General features: G+C 61.8%; 3 protein-coding genes across 6 annotated transcripts in view; 2 read left to right on the forward strand and 1 right to left on the reverse strand.

The window, feature by feature from the left end:
• Sp6 (Sp6 transcription factor) overlaps positions 1 to 5,349 on the forward strand; it is a gene marked incomplete in the record, with an annotated part of 5,568 nt that extends 219 nt beyond the window's left edge. Inside the window, 2 exon segments of the mRNA XM_005394262.2 lie at positions 1 to 42; positions 2,074 to 5,349. Of these exon segments, the coding sequence (XP_005394319.1) occupies positions 2,128 to 3,264 (1,137 nt within the window).
• A 3,316-nt stretch (positions 5,350 to 8,665) lies between these two features.
• Positions 8,666 to 11,808, forward strand: Scrn2 (secernin 2). 4 transcript variants are annotated; one of them, XM_005394263.2, is made up of 8 exons: positions 8,666 to 8,776; positions 8,961 to 9,134; positions 9,376 to 9,557; positions 10,194 to 10,393; positions 10,623 to 10,838; positions 10,915 to 11,080; positions 11,172 to 11,352; positions 11,519 to 11,808. In XM_005394263.2, the coding sequence occupies exons 1-8, from the start codon at positions 8,705 to 8,707 to the stop codon at positions 11,714 to 11,716; spliced, it is 1,389 nt and encodes a 462-aa protein (XP_005394320.1). In that variant the 5' UTR covers positions 8,666 to 8,704; the 3' UTR covers positions 11,717 to 11,808. The 4 variants fall into 4 exon arrangements, with proteins under 4 accessions (XP_005394320.1, XP_005394321.1, XP_013374849.1 ...); XM_005394264.2 differs by having other exon boundaries at positions 11,522 to 11,808; XM_013519394.1 differs by having other exon boundaries at positions 8,717 to 8,758.
• A 314-nt stretch (positions 11,809 to 12,122) lies between these two features.
• Lrrc46 (leucine rich repeat containing 46) lies at positions 12,123 to 17,113 on the reverse strand. Its single transcript, XM_005394266.2, has 8 exons — positions 16,752 to 17,113; positions 16,531 to 16,633; positions 15,270 to 15,378; positions 14,069 to 14,115; positions 13,733 to 13,842; positions 13,391 to 13,460; positions 12,804 to 12,949; positions 12,123 to 12,563 (listed from the first exon to the last, which is right to left on the reverse strand). The coding sequence occupies exons 1-8, from the start codon at positions 16,762 to 16,764 to the stop codon at positions 12,208 to 12,210; spliced, it is 954 nt and encodes a 317-aa protein (XP_005394323.1). The 5' UTR covers positions 16,765 to 17,113; the 3' UTR covers positions 12,123 to 12,207.
• Between the last annotated feature and the right edge of the window lie 31 nt (positions 17,114 to 17,144).

The raw sequence follows: 17,144 nt of genomic DNA on the forward strand, positions 1-17,144 counted from the left end.
GGTCTGTAGCGCGCGCCCGCGGAGCCCGAGCGCAGCCCCCAGGTAGGAGCCGGGTCGGGTCGGGTGGCCGGGGACGCGCGCCGCGGCCTCCTGCGAACGCGGGAGCGGGGTGGCCCCGAGAGATCGGAGGGGACGTGGAGCCCGGGCCCGGGGAAAACCGGGCGGACGGGAGAAACTGGAGGCGTCGGGGAGGCTAAAACTGGGGAAACTGGAGCGACTGGGACGCCCTGAGAATTGGAAGTTCAGGACCGAGAGGAGGGAGGTCCCGACCGCCTGCGCGGCGGGGATGGAGGGCGGCAGCCGCCTGAGCCGCTCGGGCGTCTCCACCCGCCTTCCGGGGGCGCGGGGCGCACCCCACTCCGCCGTCCCGAAACCTGGGAGCAGCCATCGCACCCAGCCCCGGGCCGCCGGGCTCCCTTCGGGAGAGGCCCCCAGCCGCCCATCCCCCAGCCCCCGGGGCCGTTCCCAGGCGCCACGAGCTATTAGGGTCCCAGGCCTCTCCGCGCGCCCAGCCCCTTCTGGGCCGCCCCGCCCCGGCCTAAGGCTCCGCTCCCGCTGCTTCGCCCTGTTCCTTTCTTGTGGTGAGGCCGCCGGAGCCTGAGTAGGCGCCCCAGCCCTCCTCTCCCGGCCTCTCCCAGGCGATCCGCCACCTCCCGGTCCCGGTCCCGGGGCAGAAGGTGGTTGGATCAGTAGAGCCCTGCTGCAGGGAGGGGAAGACAGTGCCCTGAATCGCCGGCCTTCTGCAGCCTCAGAGAAAACCCCGACCGGTGGAGGGGCCTCCAGGTCTTGCGGAGAGAGGACGAGAAGAGGGGGCCCTTAGGTCGCAGGTCCGTTGAGGAAGGCGCGGGGGTCTGCGGGCTCCCGCGGGTTTCCGGGCGGGGGACAGAGCAGGAGGCGGGGGGCCGCGCTCCCGGGCGCCGCGCAGTACCTGGTGCCGACCGAACAATAAAGGACAGGGTTGGTCCAGTCACGGCTCCAAATTCCACCTCGGCCTCGTTTTTTTTAAAAAATAAAGAGGGTTGGAAAAATAATACAGTAAGAGGGTTGGCCCGGAACAGTGGTTCTCAACGCTTGACTGCGTGTTAGAATCATCAGGGGAGCCCCTAAGAGGTACCCAGGACGGGGCGCACCCCTTATGTAACCCCTGTAGGCAGTTCCCGCGGTGAGGCAAGGAGATTATGGCTTCTCCTGCTGCCTTCCTCTTCCTCCGCTGCGACCCTGCGTCCCAGAGGGGGTGGCAGTCGTTGGTCCTGAGCTCCCTGGCCAGCGCAAGCTTTCCCAGGGGAGTCCGACCCGCTCCCCATCCTGTCCGGGTCTCCCCTGGTTTGGAGAAGCGCGTGGGCAGCGCCAGAGAGTGGTGGCCCCGTGTGGGTCCGGAGAGGGAGGGGGAATTGGGTTTTCTCCAGCCTGGGGGGGGGCGACTCCCCAGAAACCCGCACTGCAGCTGCACCCCGGGGAGGTGAAGACCGTGCCCCGGGGAAGGAGCGGGGCCGAGCGTGGGCGTGGGGGGCCGCGAGAGGTGACATGCGCCCCCGCGCCCAGCCTGCCCCCGGCACCGAGGGCTGCTCCCCACACTCGGCCCGTTGGGGCTTTCGGAAGGGGCAGGCGCCTTCAGCTTTGCGCCGAGAAGCGCAGCGCCCCTCTCCGTTTGAAATTAGAGGCTTCCTCAGGCCGGCGCCCTCTCCCCAGCTGTGCCCCGAGCTGAGCTGGGCGTGCTGAGGGGCCTGCAGCCTTCTCCCGACGGCACCCAGTCTGCGGCGGAGAAATGGCCCCGGGGCTGGCGCTGGCCTGGCGGCTGGGGTGGGGGCGTCTCTAGCACTGTGACCCAGGCCCTGGGGTCCGCTCGGTCGGTGGGCAGGGTCGCCCGGAGGAAGGGCGGTCCTGTGCCCTGGTGCAAGCTCAGCTCTGCAACCCTCGCTAGCCGTCCCCAGCTCTGGTCCCGCCCGGAGCCCAACCCTCTTTTGGCACCTGGGGGGCCGAAGCGGAGCCCTTCGCTGGCGGAGGATCCGAGTGCGAGTGCGGACGGAGCGCGGCGGCTCTCTGCTCACGGCGCCTCCTCTTTGCCTCCCGCAGGTCTCTCCTGAGGTGCCCCTGACCGTCCCCGCCCACCCCACCCGGACCCCGGCAATGCTAACCGCTGTCTGCGGCTCTCTGGGCAGCCAGCACCCGGACGCGCCTCACGCCTCCCCGCCGCGCCTCGACCTGCAGCCGCTGCAGACGTACCAAGGCCACACGAGCCCGGAGGCCGGGGACTACCCCTCCCCGCTGCAGCCGGCCGAGCTGCAGAGCCTCCCGCTGGGCCCGGAGGTGGACTTCTCCCAGGGCTATGAGCTGCCGGGGGCCTCCTCACGGGTGACCTGCGAGGACCTGGAAAGCGACAGTCCCTTGACCCCGGGACCCTTTTCCAAGCTCCTGCAGCCGGACATGTCGCACCATTACGAATCGTGGTTCCGGCCGACCCACCCGGGCGCGGAGGACGGCTCGTGGTGGGACCTGCATCCGGGCACCAGCTGGATGGACCTCCCCCACACCCAGGGCGCGCTCGCCTCGCCCGGCCACCCGGGGGCGCTCCAGGCTGGCTTGGGGGGCTACGTCGGCGACCACCAGCTCTGCGCCCCGCCGCCGCACCCGCACCCGCACCCGCACCACCTCCTCCCGGCCGCCGGGGGGCAGCACCTCCTGGGGCCGCCCGACGGAGCCAAGGCCCTGGAAGCGGCCGCGTCCGAGTCCCAAGGGCTGGATTCCAGTCTGGACCCGGCGGCCCGACCCAAGGGCTCCCGGCGATCGGTGCCCCGCAGCTCGGGCCAGACCGTGTGTCGCTGCCCCAACTGCATGGAGGCCGAGCGGCTGGGGGCCCCGTGCGGGCCCGACGGGAGCAAGAAGAAGCATTTGCACAACTGCCACATCCCCGGCTGCGGGAAAGCCTACGCCAAGACGTCGCACCTGAAGGCGCACCTGCGCTGGCACAGCGGCGACCGTCCCTTCGTGTGCAACTGGCTCTTCTGCGGCAAGCGCTTCACGCGCTCCGACGAGCTGCAGCGCCACCTCCAGACGCACACGGGCACCAAGAAGTTCCCCTGCGCCGTGTGCAGCCGCGTCTTCATGCGCAGCGACCACCTGGCCAAGCACATGAAGACGCACGAGGGCGCCAAGGAGGAGGCGGCCGGGGCGGGCCCGGGCGAGGCCAAGGCCGGGGGCGCGGTGGAGCCGCCCGGGGGCAAAGGCAAGCGGGAGGCCGAGGGCAGCGCGGCGCCCTCCAACTGAGCCGCCCCTGGGGGCCGCCTCCCCGCGGGCTCCGTGGGGGCGCCGGGGGGACCGGCTGGAGTAAGGGGGAGGTGGTTATTTATTGGGCGGGGGCGGGGCGGGGGCCGGGCGCCAGGGGTGAGCGTTGGGAGCGCGCGGGACGGGGCTGCCCAGCCCCTCCGTCCTTCCGGGGGGCTGGGATGCGGCACCCCCGCCCGCGCCTGCGGGTGGCGGGGCCGGCGGGAGAGAGGACGGCGCGTCCCCGAGCTGAGTGGGGCCGGCCGGGGCGCTGGGGTAGCTGTCTGGACACGTCCCCAAGCGCCTGGGAACCCCGACTTAAAAGCGCCTGCGGAGCCGCCCTGCGGCCTGGCGGCTTTCATCCTCTCCCCGAGCTCCCGCCCCTGGGTTTCCGGAGGGAGAGCTGGGCGGCCGGGGGTCCCCTTGCCTGGGTCCCCTTAGTAGGGGTGGCTCTAGCTTGGGAGGCTGTGGATGTAGAAGTAGGTCTTTTGACGTCGCCTCCCCGTTGATCCTTCCGGATCCTTCTGGTGGAGCCCCGTAGGAAGAGGGGCCAGTTTTCCAGCCAGAACGGTGGGTGCAGGACGGAGAGGCGGCGCGGCGGGTGGGGTGAGCCGGAGGCCCCCTTCTTAAAGAAAAAAAAAAAAAAAAAAAAACGGGAGAAAGAGATTTGGAAGGGAAATGGAAGGAACGAACCCCTTCCTCCACCCACTCTGATTCAGTGCTTCACTTTGGTCTTTTAAAAAAGTCAGATTCCCTTGCCCCACCTGTGCCCTAGGTCGGTGATTAGGGCTCTAGAATTGATGTCGTTCCTTACAGTGGGGCCCATGCGCTACCTTCCCCTTGGGGAGGGGTCGCTGGGCCTAGAGGGCCTGGACCTGGGTCTCAGCAGGGGGTTCCCAGCTACTCCCCATTCCTAGCGAGGACCCCTGCCCGGCCTCTCCTGCTGCCCGCAAGCTAAACCCGGGTCTCCGGCCTGACACTTCCGGGTGCCTGGCCCCTGCTGTGGGTCCGCCCGCCCCTTCTGTATGAAGGACTTGACCTCCCCCGGGGAAGGGATTCAGGAAGCTGCCCCGTCCCTCCGCGGCCCTTTAGATTCTAGAAATATATATGGATTCTGAGCGGGGACGGGACGGGGAGGGGAGAAGCCCGGCGGAGGCTGGGCCAGGCAGAGGGGAGAGAAGAGGAACCAGGGAGGGTCTGGCAGACCAGGGGCCCCTGGAGCTGGGGACACCCCCAGGCCTGAGGCGCAGGCCTGTCATCCCTCTGACCTTCCAGTCTCCTGTTCCCCTGCGCCCAGAGCCCTCTGCAGGGATTAGCTTGTATTGATTTTTAAGTTATAAGCAAAGGGTATTTTATTTAATATTAGGACGTGTGAGTGAGTGTGTGTGTGTGTGTGTTTCTCTACTGAGCCTGGGGTCGCCTGAGACCCCATCTTGTCCACCCTGTCCAAGGTCTGGGGGTGCTGGAGCCCGGTCCACGGACTGGGAGCTCGAAGGGAAGCAGGGGCTGGAGTGGGGTGGAATTCGTGTGCAAAGGGCTCCTTGGAAGGGCAGGTGGCGTTCCCTGGGATGGGGCCTGGGGTAGTGTGAGGAGTTAGCTTCTTTCTTTGTGCTCCCTCTTTTTTCCCAGCTCCTGCTAATCCAGCCCGGGGTCTCCTTCCCGGCGGGAGGACGGGCAGGAGGGAGAGTGCAGGCTGCCGGCCAGCGGAGGGGAGAGAGGAGGGCGCCGTGGGTGTGGGCTGCCTTTGTCCTCCACCCATCGAAACCGCCGCCCCCTGCCTGTGCCACCACCTCGGCCTTTTCAGTGACCGTTCTGAGGGGAACGTGCAGAGGGGTGTCGGCGGCGGGGGGCACGGGTATTCCCCTTCCTGGAGCCCTGCGCCCTAAGGTTTGCAGGCAGGGGCTTTGGATAGGTTTTCTTTCTTCTCCCTTGTCTTCTAGATCTAGGTTTCTCGGCTGCTTGCCCTTCTAGGCGGCCCCCCTAGAGGAAAATGTAGGATTTTTGTTCTTTGCTGTGAACCCACTTTGCGGGGAGGAGGAGGAAGCGGCAGCCTGTGTTTTTTATGCAACAATAAAGTCATCAGCAGCATCTTGGCCTCACGTGTTTTCACCGTTCTATACTCAGTGTCCCCGCAGCGAGGGGCGGGCCGCAGGGTCGCGGGGGAAGGCGGACCCTTGCTGTGCCCCTGCAGCCTCTGGCTGGGCTCGGCGCCATCCATTTGGTCCGGTGAGAGCTGGGGTCTGACCCTGCGTGCTCTGAGGGACAGAGGAAGGCAGGTGGACGGCCTGGGTGTCTCTCCCTGGCCTTCACCCAGCGGGACGAGAAATCGCCAGAGTTTTCTCTCCCTTCCTCTGCTTCCCAGCACCGGGGCTTCCTCCCTCGGCAGCAGCAGTCACCGGGGCACGGGGACAGATAAGTCGGCCGCGCCCTCTGGCTGTGAGTGACGCGGGGGCGACTGACAGTGATTTCTTCACGCAGGGTGATCCCTATCAGGGCCCAGGCGATGAAAGGCAGCCACACTATCTGATGGGCTCCTGCCCAGCGGGGAAGGGTGAGAGAAGGGTGCTGCTGCACGGCAGCTAGGGCTCCGCCAGGGTTACACAACTGTGGCCCTCGCGGACCCCCTGCGCGGCCCTGGGTGGCACGCGGGCCCTCTGGTTCCCAGGCCGGCTGTGGGCGCCTCTGCCGTGTCAAGTGAGTACAAAGCCTCGGGTTGTAGCCCCAAGTGGGACGGTGGATGGAGGGTCCGGTTTGGGCTCCCAAGGAAGTGCGAGCGGAGCTGGCTGTGTTCTTTCACCTTCCCCTCCTGTATTTTTTAAGCCAGATTTCTCCTCTTCCCCTAGTGGGAGTCCTGTTCCCCCCACTCTCCTGCTAACCCAGTTTCCCCGCCAAATCTGGCAGGGGGTTAGGGCCTGCGCGCTCCTGCTCCTGCCGGGCTCCTCTTTGTTTTCCTGTTTCTCGGGGAGTGAGACCCCAGGAGCCGGGTGAGTCCCGACCTTCCTCCCCGTCGCCGCCCCCGGGACACCGGGCAGCTGCGGGGCCGGCTGGGCCAGTCTGGGCAGGGCCGGGCCGGGCCGGGCGCCCTCCTCCCCGCAGCTCCTCCCGCTGACCTGCATTCTTAGCGGGGGCCTTGGTGGGGCTCCGGGATTGCGCGCTCGCCTGCAATGCGGCCTGGCTGGCCGGTCGGGCCCCCTCGGAACCCTCAGATGTGGCGCCCCACGGGGTGACCCTGAGGGGGAGTTAGGGGAGGCGGCACAGTTCCCTGACCCCCGGGGTGAGCTCTGAGCTCGCGCCTCGCCCGGGAAGTGTGAGGAGTCCCTCCAGGGTGAGTGAAAGGCATTAGGAAGCGTGAGCGAGGGCAGCCTGCGGACGCAGCCCGGGACAGCGAGGCCTCCGCCTCCGCCGCGGGGCTCCTTCGGCCGCCCAGGCTCGGGACACCTCGCTGAAACGACATCCAATGGAAACCTCATCACAGCCTCCCAGCGCCTCCCTGATGATGGAGCAGGACGGTCACGTTCCCCGCGTCCCCGCGCGCGCGCGGGGCATCCTGGCAGTGTAGGCTTGGGAAGAATCTCCGCAGCCAGCCAGGGTGGCGGCGCAGGCCCCTCATCTCAGCACTTGGGAGGCGCGGGAGGATCACCATGAGGAGTCTGAGGCCAGCCTGGGCCACACAGTGAGTTCGAGGCCAGCCCAAACCACATAGGGAGACCCTGTCTCAAAAAATAAAATAAGCCGGGCGTGGTGGCACATGCCTGTAATCCCAGCACTCAGGAGGCTGAGGCAGGAGGATCATTGTGAGTTCCAGACCAGCCTGGGCTACAAAGTGAGCTCAAGGCCAGCCTGAACTGCAGGCATAGCGAGATCCTGTCTCCAAAAGACAAAAACAAACAAAAAAATAGAACCTATTTTCAAAAAAATAGAACATGTAGCTCAGTGGCACAGAGCCAGCCTGGCAAGCTCCAGGTCCTGAGTTTGATTCCCATACAAAAAATAATCTCAGGACCAAATGCCACCCCAAAACTGCTGGAACTAATCGATGAATAAAGTTGTAGGACATAAAGTCCACACACAAAAATCAGTATTTTCTTTCTTAAGACTCTCTCTCTTGCTCACTGTGGCCTCCGAACCTGGGCTCAAGCAATCCCTGACCCAGCCTGTGTCCCAGTAGCTGGGGAGCCACCACACCAGGCTCATCAGCACCATCTCTATGCACTGACAGCAAAATACCTGGCAAAGAAATCAAGAAAACAGTCTTACTGACAAAGCCACCCCCAAAACATACATAGTTATAAATCGTGTTATCAGATACAAATTTAACCAAGGGCAAAGATCTGTACACTGAAAGCAATAAGACATTGATGAAAAAAACTGAAGAAGACAGAGTAGAACAATATCCATGGTCATAGACTGGAAGAATTCATGTTGCTAAAATGCCAAAGCAATCTAAAAGCCGAAAGTGACACACACCTGTAATCCCAGCACTTGGGAGGCTGAGGCAGGAGGGTCACTTTGAGTTTCAGGCCAGGATGGGTTGCACAGTGAGTTTGAGGGCAGCTTGAACTACATAGTGAGACACTATCTCAAAACAAATGAAAGCCTTTCAAGCCCTAGAAGTCTTCAAGCCCTGGGAGTCTAGAAGTCTAGCATCTCCCGTCATCCATTCTGGAAGGTTGCAGGGAGCAGGAGGGTAGTGGATGCATTTGATGAAATGTCAGCGGGGCAGTTATGGAGCAGAATGAACTGCAAAGCCGGATATTTGAGATCAGAGTCCAACGCTGTGTCCCTCTCAGCCAGGACTTCTTTGCCCTCACTGTATGTAAAGGCACCAAATCTCTGGACTTGAAATCCCTAAATTTCAACGCTATCCTATAGGCTTGAGCACAATGGGGGCAGAATAGGACTTTGGGATCCGATGGATTTTGTGCAGCTGTGTCCTTGTGCCTCCCCCCTCCCCCGTACCAGGAATCGAACTCACGACCTTGCGCTTAGCCAGGCAGGTGCTGTGCCACTGAGCTAAATCCCCAGCTCCACTTGTGCCTTTTTAAATCCATTAATTTACGCCTCCTGGGTTGTGACCTGTCACTTAGCTTATGGGGACTGTGTCTTTGGAATTCAGGACAGAACTCAGAGACCTGAGGTTCTTAATCATCCGATGCCCCAGGAGTCCCCGCTGTCTTACAAATCCCCCTTATAACGCAGGCTCCAGCTCCTGCCTGTGACCCCATCGGATGAGCCTGTGGATTTGCCTCAGCTTTTATCAGGCCTGAAAAAGGGAGAGCGGGGACAAAAGGACACGGAGCCACGCAGGACTTGGAAAGCCATTGGTCTCCAAGAAATGGTGGCTAGCGCCCTCTGGTGGCAATTGGCGGAACGGCACGTGTTCTGTCCCGGCTCCGCCCATGGGGCCAAGGGCGCTTCCTGGTCACCTGGGAGCTTCTGTCCAATGGGGCAAACCGGAGCAGAAACGGAGAAGGTGGCTCCCGGGCCCGAACTGGAGGTCTTGGAGGCAGGAAGGGTGAGGGGCGCACGGTGCTCGGGACGCGAAAAGGGGCGAACGGAGGAGGGGCCGTTCTCTAGGCATGCTCAGGAGCGTGGGACTCGTGGAGCGGGTCTCGAGCACGGGGACAGAACCGTGTCCTCAGGATCCTGGAGAGATGGCCCAGGGTAGGGGACACGATCATCCCTCTACCTCTCTGCAGATGGCGTCGATGAGCCCTGACACCCCTTGTTCCTGCGACTGCTTTGTCTCTGTGCCCCCGGCCTCTGCCATCCCAGCGGTGATCTTTGCCAAGAACTCAGACCGGCCCCGGGAGGAGGTGCAGGAGGTGGTGTTCTTGCCCGCAGGCACGCACGCCCCGGGGAGCCGGCTGCAGGTGGGCCCTGGGAGACCTCCTTCCTCTGCCCCCAGCCCCTGAGAGCTCCCAGCTGGAGAGCAGAGTATGGGCTTCCAGCCTTCTAACCTGAGGCTGGAGCCTGTCCTTTAGCCTCTGTGGCCTCAGTTTGCTCATCTGTAAAATGGGACTAAGACCTTGGGTGGAAAGTGATTGATCTGGTAGGGTGCAGGCCTGGGGTAAGTGCTGCCCCCTTTTGAGGGGCCTTCCCCTTTCTCTCCAGTGCACCTACATCGAGGTGGACCAGGTGCCCAAGACCCATGCTGTGGTTCTGAGCCGCCCTTCTTGGCTGTGGGGGGCTGAGATGGGCGCCAACGAGCACGGGGTCTGCATTGGCAATGAGGCCGTGTGGACCAGGGAGCCGGTCCAGGGCGGCGAGGCCCTGCTGGGCATGGACCTGCTCAGGTGCGACCTCCCTCCTGTCTCCCGTGCTCCGCCTTCCCCGGTCCGCTTTCTGCTGGCCTCCTCCCCTGGCTGACCTTGTCCTTGTGCCTGGCCACAGAGGCCGCCCGGCCCCTCCTCCCTCCCAGCCCGGTGTCCAGGGGCTGACAAAGAGCCCGGCCTGGCCCGGCCTAGAAATAGGCTGGCGGCATTTAGCTCAATAGTTGTAAACTGGTTTTGTTGTTGTTGGCTTCTTTGAGACAGGACCTTGAACTTGTGTGTTGCCAGTTCAAGACCAGCCTGGATACAAAGTGAGCTCAAGGCCGGCCTGAGCTGCATAGCGAGACCCTGTCTCACAGAGACCAAAAAAAAAAAAGAAAGAAAGAAAGAAAGAAAGAAAGAAAGAAAGAAATCTCCTGTAGAGCCCATTATACGAGTGATCATGGAGCGGCTATGCCCGAGGCGAGGCTGAGGGCACTTCTGTCCCTGCGGCTGGCTTTGGGCCTCTCCCCTGGACCCCTGAGCACAGCTCTGAAAGCATGGGCCTCGAGTGCTCCGTGTGGTCTACACAGCAGGCCTCTCTGGGCCCCTTCTGTCCAGGGAAGCTTCCGCTCCCTGGCGCCGATGGCACCGTTTCCCTCTGTTCTCCCTCTCTGCCAGGCTGGCATTAGAGCGGGGCAGCACTGCCCAGGAGGCCATGCTGGTGATCACAGGCCTGCTGGAGCGCTATGGGCAGGGGGGCAGCTGCCGGGAGGACCCAGAGCCTTTCTGCTACCACAACACCTTCCTGCTGGCGGACCGGACGGAGGCGTGGGTGCTGGAGACGGCGGGGAGGCTGTGGGCAGCTCAGAGGATCCCGGGTGAGGGGCCTGGAGCTGCACCCCTCGGCCAGCCTCAGGAGGCGGGGGAGCGGGGCCGGGGGCCCTATCCCAGTGCCGGGCAGATGGGCAATGAACCCACGCAGGAATGCTCTTCCCTCTGGGCTTCCCCGGGCGGCATGCTCCCTTCTCCGCAAGAAGCAGGCACCGACCCAGTGCCTGGCACAGAGTGTGTGCTCCGTGGTAAGGGCGGGGCTCCCCTCCTCCACAGCGGGGGCCCGGAACCTCTCCAACCAGCTGAGCATCGGCGCCGACATCTCCGCGGAGCACCCGGAGCTTCGGAGCCAGGCCCGGGCCCAGGGCTGGTGGGGCGGACAGGGCTCCTTTGACTTCGCCCAGGTCTTCTCGCTGTCCCAGCAGCCGGTGCGCATGGAGGCGGCCAAGGCGCGCTTCCAGGCAGGGCGCGAGCTGCTGCAGGAACGCCAAGGTCGGCCGGGCAGGAGGGGCAGGGCTGTGGCCCCCAGCGCTGGCCTCACTGGGCCTCACCCTGTCCTGCTCTGCAGGGGCCATCACGGCAGAGGCGATGATGGACATTCTCAGGGACAAGGGCAGTGGCATCTGCATGGACTCTGGGGGCTTCCGCACCACGGCCAGCATGGTGTCCGTCCTGCCCCAGGATCCTGCGCAGCCCTGTGTCCACTTCCTTACTGCCACCCCAGACCCGTCCAGGTGGGACGAACGAGGGAGCGGGGGTAGCGTCCCAGGCAGGGGCGACATCGGGATGTGATCTTCCTCGGTCCCTCCACCCCTGTCCCCTTAGGTCGGTGTTCAAACCTTTCATCTTCGGCGTGGGGGCGGCCCAGGCCCCCCAGGTGCTGTCCCCCACTTTTGGAGCCCAGGACCCTGTTCGGACCCTGCCCCGATTCCAGACTCAGGTGGACCGCAGACACGCGCTCTATCGTGGACACCAGGCGGCCCTGGGGCGGATGGAGACCGAGCAGGTGACCCCAGGGAACGGGGTGTCTTGGAGGGCCACACCTGGGGCCTGGCACCCTGGAACCGTGAGGGGCTGGGAGTGGCGGTGCCTGCTGCCTGGGACAGCATCCAGGGCCCTGACTCCTGCTTGTGCGGAGGGGACACACCTGCCCACACCGGCCGCTTTCCCAGCAGGCATGGGGAGAGCAGCTCTGGCAGAAGCAGCGAGACCTGGAGCGGGAGGGCCTGAAAGTCCTGCAGGGGCTGCTGGCCGCTGGTGAGGGGAGCCCCCCGCCGCAGCAGCTGGGCAGCCTCTTCCAGGCCTTCGTGGAGAGAGAGAGCCAGGCCTATGCCGAGAGCACAGCACCCAGCTTGGGGCGCACACAGTAACCTGCACCAGCTCCTGAACCACCGCGGGGAGGGCAGAGCAATCCCTGCAGCCTTTGCCTCAATAAATGTGTTTTGTTTTCTGGTCCAGTGAACTGGGTCCCAGGTCTCGTGGTGAGAGGGCCACATGCAGAGGGCAGAGGGCAGAGGGCAGCCCCGAGCCAGCTGCAGGCGTGAAGGCTGTGATGGGGCACGAGGACAGGGTGTCCACGTCCGTGTGTGTGTGTGTGTGTGTGTGTGTGTGTGTGTGTGCGCGCGCACTGTGATCACAGACCCTGCCTCACACAGCAGCCCGCTACTGTTTGGGGACAATCAGGACACGAGGTTTGGTCCTTGGCTTGCACTCTGCCTGCCTCCTGGTTCTGGGGCTGGTTCCTTTCCTTGAGCTGCCCAAGTGACACCGAAGGCATTCCAGGCCTAGCGACACTTTATTGAGGGGCCCTGGGCACAGTGAGGGGTGCGGGTAGGAGGAAGTCACAGACAGACGCCCAGTTTCACTTCTTGGCTGTCTTGGTCATTGTCTTGGTCGTGCTGGGCGCCCTGACCGCAGAGGTCACCGGGGTAGTGGTGGCTTGGGTCCCCTTCCCAGCCTGGACAGAGCTTTTCTGGCTCTTGGGGGCCAGCACACTTGGTTTGGTGGAGGCAGAGGAGGCCTGGGGCAAGGAGACGGGGCTTGGCTCCCCGCCTCGCTCTGGAGTGATGAAAGAGCTGCTGTCCCCGGCCCTCGTGGCAGGGGAGAGCTCGGTGATGCTGGGCTGCGTCTCCATCCGCAGAAGGTGCTCCGTCAGGGCCGCCTGCTGCCGGCGCGCCTGGTGCCCGCTCATCTCCTGCGACAGCTCCATGAAGAAGCCTAGAGGAGCCAGGGTGGCAGGTGGCTCAGGGAGGTCCCTGGCTGACCTCTTGGCATCCCTAGAGGGGTGGAGCCTGGGGCTGGGGAGGGCTGAGGCCCTGGCTGCCCAGGGCTACCGCCCACCACTTGTGCCCCAAGGCTGCCTGGGCTGGTGGCCACTCCCTGGACACCACTGCCACTGTCCGCAGAGCAGGGCGGGGCAGGCTCCGGGGAGGCTGCGCCTTTGGAAGGTGGGGTCACCTCGCTCTGAGCAGAAGGGCCCGCTCAGCTCTGGGAACTCGTCCTCATCCCCCGAGTCCTGATCCTCTTCCTCCGAGGTCCAGCGCTCGGTCACAGGCTGCTTGTCCAGGTCCAGGAGCAGGGGCAGCACCGCTATCACCATCTCCCTGCAGGTGGGCAGAGCAGAGGCTGTCCGGGGGGAGCCAAGGCAGGGAGCCCGGGAGGACGCACCGGCGCTGCCACGGCACTATGGCTGGAGGGGTGGCGGCTCTTGGGCTGGGAGCCCTGGGGTCCTTCAGAGCGCCAAGAGCTGGCTCTGTGGCATGGGGGGGTGGGGTGGGAAGGGGCAGCTTGACCCACAGGGGTGGAAGAAAAGGGGCGTGCACAGTGCTGGGGGTGCAGGCTCAGGGAGCCACTCGGCTCCTTTTTTTTGAGACACGGTCTCACTATATAGTCGAGACTGGCCTTGAATTCACTGTGGAGCCCAGGCTGGCCTCAAATTCACAGCAATCCTCCTGGCTCAGCCTCCTGAGTGCTGGGATGACATGTGTGTGCCATCACACCCGGCCTTAGCCAGCACCTCTTGCCCGCCCTCAGTCCCTCCTCACCTGTAGCCCTTCTGGGTGGTGCATTTGTTTCCGGTGAGGTTGAGGATGAGAAGGCTCTGGGGAAGCTCATCTGCACACACAAGAGAGAGGCGGTGAGGGCTGGGGAGATAGCTCAGCGGCACAAGCACCTGCCTGGCAGGCACAAGGTCCTGAGTTCGATTCCGGGTACCAAAAAAAAAAAAAAAGAGAGAGGCGATGAGATTCCACACCCACTCTCGACCCCGATATGAAGCGAGCACGAGCAGGGTGGGGGAGACACCCGCATAGGGAAATGGACTGAAGGGGCCGCCCCCTGGGGACATCTTCTGTGAGCCAAGAGGGGGGTGACCAGGGTGCTCCTACCCAGCGTCAGCGAATCTATCAGGTTCTCAGAAAGGTCCAGAAACTGGAGGTATGGGAGGGCCAGGAGGTTTTCCACCTGTTTGATGCGGTTTCCTGCCAGGGATAGGAAGCTGCGGGGGAGAAGGGGACAGAGACAGAGTTGAACACAGGACAGCTGGTGGGGAGGGAGGACGGCACCAGGCACCTGGGTGACACGCACAGACCCTGCCTTTGGGGGCAGGAAAGCAGAGCGGGCTGCAGCCGAGCGAGCAGGGCTTGGGCGGCTGGGAGCCGGCTTCTGGGGTGCTGCCCGTGCCTGCTCCTTGCTCCTCCCGCCTGAAGCCCGGTCCCACCTACCGCAAGGAGGGGACACAAGCCAGGTTCTGGATCCGCTGGATCTTGTTCTGCAAGAAGAAACCGAGGCAGGGCAACCAAGACGAGGTCAGCTGGTGGGGGCCTTTGCGGGATAGAGCCCTAGCACCACATCCACTGGTCCCATGGAGGTGGCTACTTTGAGGGTGACCACCCGCCCCTGACTGCAGTGACTAGTCATTAGCTCGGGGAAGACCAGCAGCTTTCTCCAGGTGGGTGGATAGAGGTATAAACTTGGGGCTGGCTAAACTGGATTAAAGCTCACAACCAAAGAGGGACCTGAGAATCAGGAAGAGACCAGGGGTCACTAGGTGGTTTTCATATCCAGAGGGAACAATGAACTTATATTCATCTGATCTGTAAAATTTCTTTAGGAGCCAGATGTGGTGCTGCATGGCTATATTTCTACCCTCAGGAAGTTGAGGCAGGAGAATCACCATGAATCTGAGGCCAACCTGGGCTCCATAGTGAGATCAAGGCCAGCCTGAACTACATAGTAAGACCCTGTTTAAAATATATATATATATATTCATTCTGTGGGAAAGTATAAGGGACCCACCAAATAGCCTTTGAGGATCTGAAGGCTATAGAGCAATCCTTATAGATTCCTCTTCCTCTTCTTCAAAACAGAAAATGGGCTTGAGCTGTGCAACTTGAAAAGTTTAGGGTGGCCACTATGAAGAATTTCTAGACCAAGAGAAGTGTCCAACTAAAGAACTGTCCTTCAAGAGTGGTTTGACAGGGTCTCGCTATGCAGTTCAGGCTGACCTTGAGCTCACTTTGTAGCCCAGGCTGCAACGATCCTCCTGCCTCAGCCTCCCGAGTGCTGAGATTACAGGTGTGCACCACCACACCTGGCTCAAGAGTGTTTTTGGAGTTACATTTTTCTTTCAATACTGGGGGCTAAACCCAGAGTCTTTGAACTAAGCTACATCCCCCATCCTTTTTATTTTTATTTTGAGACATGATCTCACTAAGTTGCTAAATTGTCCAGGTTGGGTTGAACTTAGAGTCCTACTGCTTCAGCCTCCCAGAATGCTCAGATTACATGTGGGCACCACCATGCCTGGTTCATCTGGGCATGGTTTAAATGCCTGCCTGAACTCAAGCAAAGCCATGAGATGCCAGTCTGGGTGCTTTCAGGTTAGACAGACTTGCAGGAGAAAGGTGAGGGGCATGAAGTTACCTCCTGCAGGTAGAGGCTGTGAATATTCTGGAGGCCCTCCAGGTTCCCGATCATGGTAATCCCTTCCCGGTCCAGCCGCACTGTCTGCAGGTCAGCCAGGGTGTGAAACCTGGGTGCAGATGTGTAAGATGGAGCTCACTTCCGAGGCCACTTAGCAAAGAAAACGGGAAGGAGGGGAGAGGAGAGGGGCTTCGAGGAGGGATAGACAGCTGTCTTGATCAGATGTCAAGAACAGCTTCTGCCAAGAACAGAAGTGGTATCCGGGTCATGAAACTGGCTTGCTGTGGAGATCAGGATTTTTTTTAAATCTTTTTGAGACAGGGTCTCACTATGCAGTTCAGGCTGGCCTTGAGCTCACTTTGTAGCCCAGGCTGGTCTTGAACTCGCAACGATCCTCCTGCCTCAGCCTCCCTAGTGCTGGGGTTACAGGCATGTGCCACCACACCCGGCTGAGACCAGCATTTTTGTCAGTGGGCAGGATTGGGGTGAGAGGGGTAGGAGCCCCTGGGAAATGGGGTGGTAGCTCATGATTCCTAAACAGCTTCAGAGACAAGAGAAGCCTTCCTCAGGCCAGACTGATGGTGGAGGGAGAGATGAGGCCATCCGTGCAAGAAGATCCTTCCTCACCTCCCCTTTGAGTGGCCTTTGGGGGGGAACCAGTAAGTGTTCCTGCCGTGGACTTCTTAATTCCACAACATTTACTGAGTGCCTACAGATGACAGAGTCCCAGTCCATCACTATGAGGGAAGCAGGCCAAACACCTATCACAAGTAGAGGCAGAGGCAGGTACAAAGAGCTGATGAAGGCGTGGGTGATTTAGCCCAGCACAGAGGGCTCAGAACTGCTTCCAAAAGAATGTGACAGATGACTAGGCATTAGCTACAAAGATGGGAGGGTGACGGGGAAAAGCCATTTCAAGCAGAAGGAATGGTACATGTATGTGCTAACTCAGTTCTTCTCAAACTTTATTTATTAAATTTTTTTTTGAGACAGGGTCTCACTATGTAGTTCAGGAGGGTCTTGAACTCACAATATAGCTCAGACTGCCTCAAACTTGCAGGGATCCTCCTGCCTCAGGTTCCCCAGGGCTGGGATGACAGGCGTGAGCATCACGCCCGGCTTCAGAAGATTTTTGGTGGGGGGAGAATCACTTGGCATCAGCACTGATCGGAGTGTGGTGCGAGGAAAGAGGGAGGCGGCGGGGAATGGGCAGATCCTACAGCGCAGGGAAATGGTGGCCGTTCCTTCCCCACCCACTCACATCTTCTCGGACAGATCCTCATCTTCATCGAAAGTCAGGTTGCGCTTAACGATAAGGGCTTCTGTGATGCAGACACCTTCCTCTGGGCTCTGGGTAAGCGTCTCTGTGAAACAACGATTCTAGTTGTCATTTGTTTTCATTCTTGGAGGCCCAATCCTACCGTTGATCCTACTGTTGACGCTGCTGTGATGTTCCACCCAACAACCCACCTCCCTGCTCACCTCCGGACATCATCTAAAATGAGCAGCTCCTGGTCAGAGGCGGACGACTAGAATTTTGACGGCCTTTAGGGATGGCTAAAACCAGGACGATAGCGGAGGAAGAAGCTCACCCCTGGGAGATAAAGGAAAGGGATTGATTCACAGTAACTTGTTAGGGGTAGGTTTGAAGACAGAAGTAAATAAGAACGGAGGGTCTGGAGTCTGAGGGATGTGAAGGGGTTTTACTGGCAGTTATGGGGAGTTATGGGGCAGGAGAGACGAAGAAGGAGCGGTGCCCAAGAGAACCGCCTCGTTGCTAGGAAACCAGACGCCAGGTAGGGGGAGGAGGCGGGCTCCACGGTCGGACTCTGCGCATGCCGAGTACGGCTTCAGCGGGCTGAGCCGCCTACTACT

The sequence above is a fragment of the Chinchilla lanigera genome, unplaced genomic scaffold (genome assembly GCF_000276665.1).
Source record: "Chinchilla lanigera isolate Chin_1 unplaced genomic scaffold, ChiLan1.0 scaffold00050, whole genome shotgun sequence".
NCBI lineage: Eukaryota > Metazoa > Chordata > Mammalia > Rodentia > Chinchillidae > Chinchilla > Chinchilla lanigera.

Bases quoted from the DNA above. Each gene is read 5' to 3' on its own strand.
- Scrn2 (XM_005394263.2), top strand. From the start codon at position 8,705: ATGGGGCAAACCGGAGCAGAAACGGAGAAGGTGGCTCCCGGGCCCGAA. The intron at 8,777-8,960 runs GTGAGGGGCGCA...ACCTCTCTGCAG, and splicing joins AGGTCTTGGAGGCAGGAAGG to ATGGCGTCGATGAGCCCTGA. The intron at 11,081-11,171 runs GTGGGACGAACG...CTGTCCCCTTAG, and splicing joins GCCACCCCAGACCCGTCCAG to GTCGGTGTTCAAACCTTTCA.
- Lrrc46 (XM_005394266.2), bottom strand. The intron at 15,379-16,530 runs GTGAGTGGGTGG...ATCTGCACCCAG, and splicing joins GAGGATCTGTCCGAGAAGAT to GTTTCACACCCTGGCTGACC. The intron at 12,564-12,803 runs GTGACCCCACCT...TGGCTCCTCTAG, and splicing joins GCCCTTCTGCTCAGAGCGAG to GCTTCTTCATGGAGCTGTCG.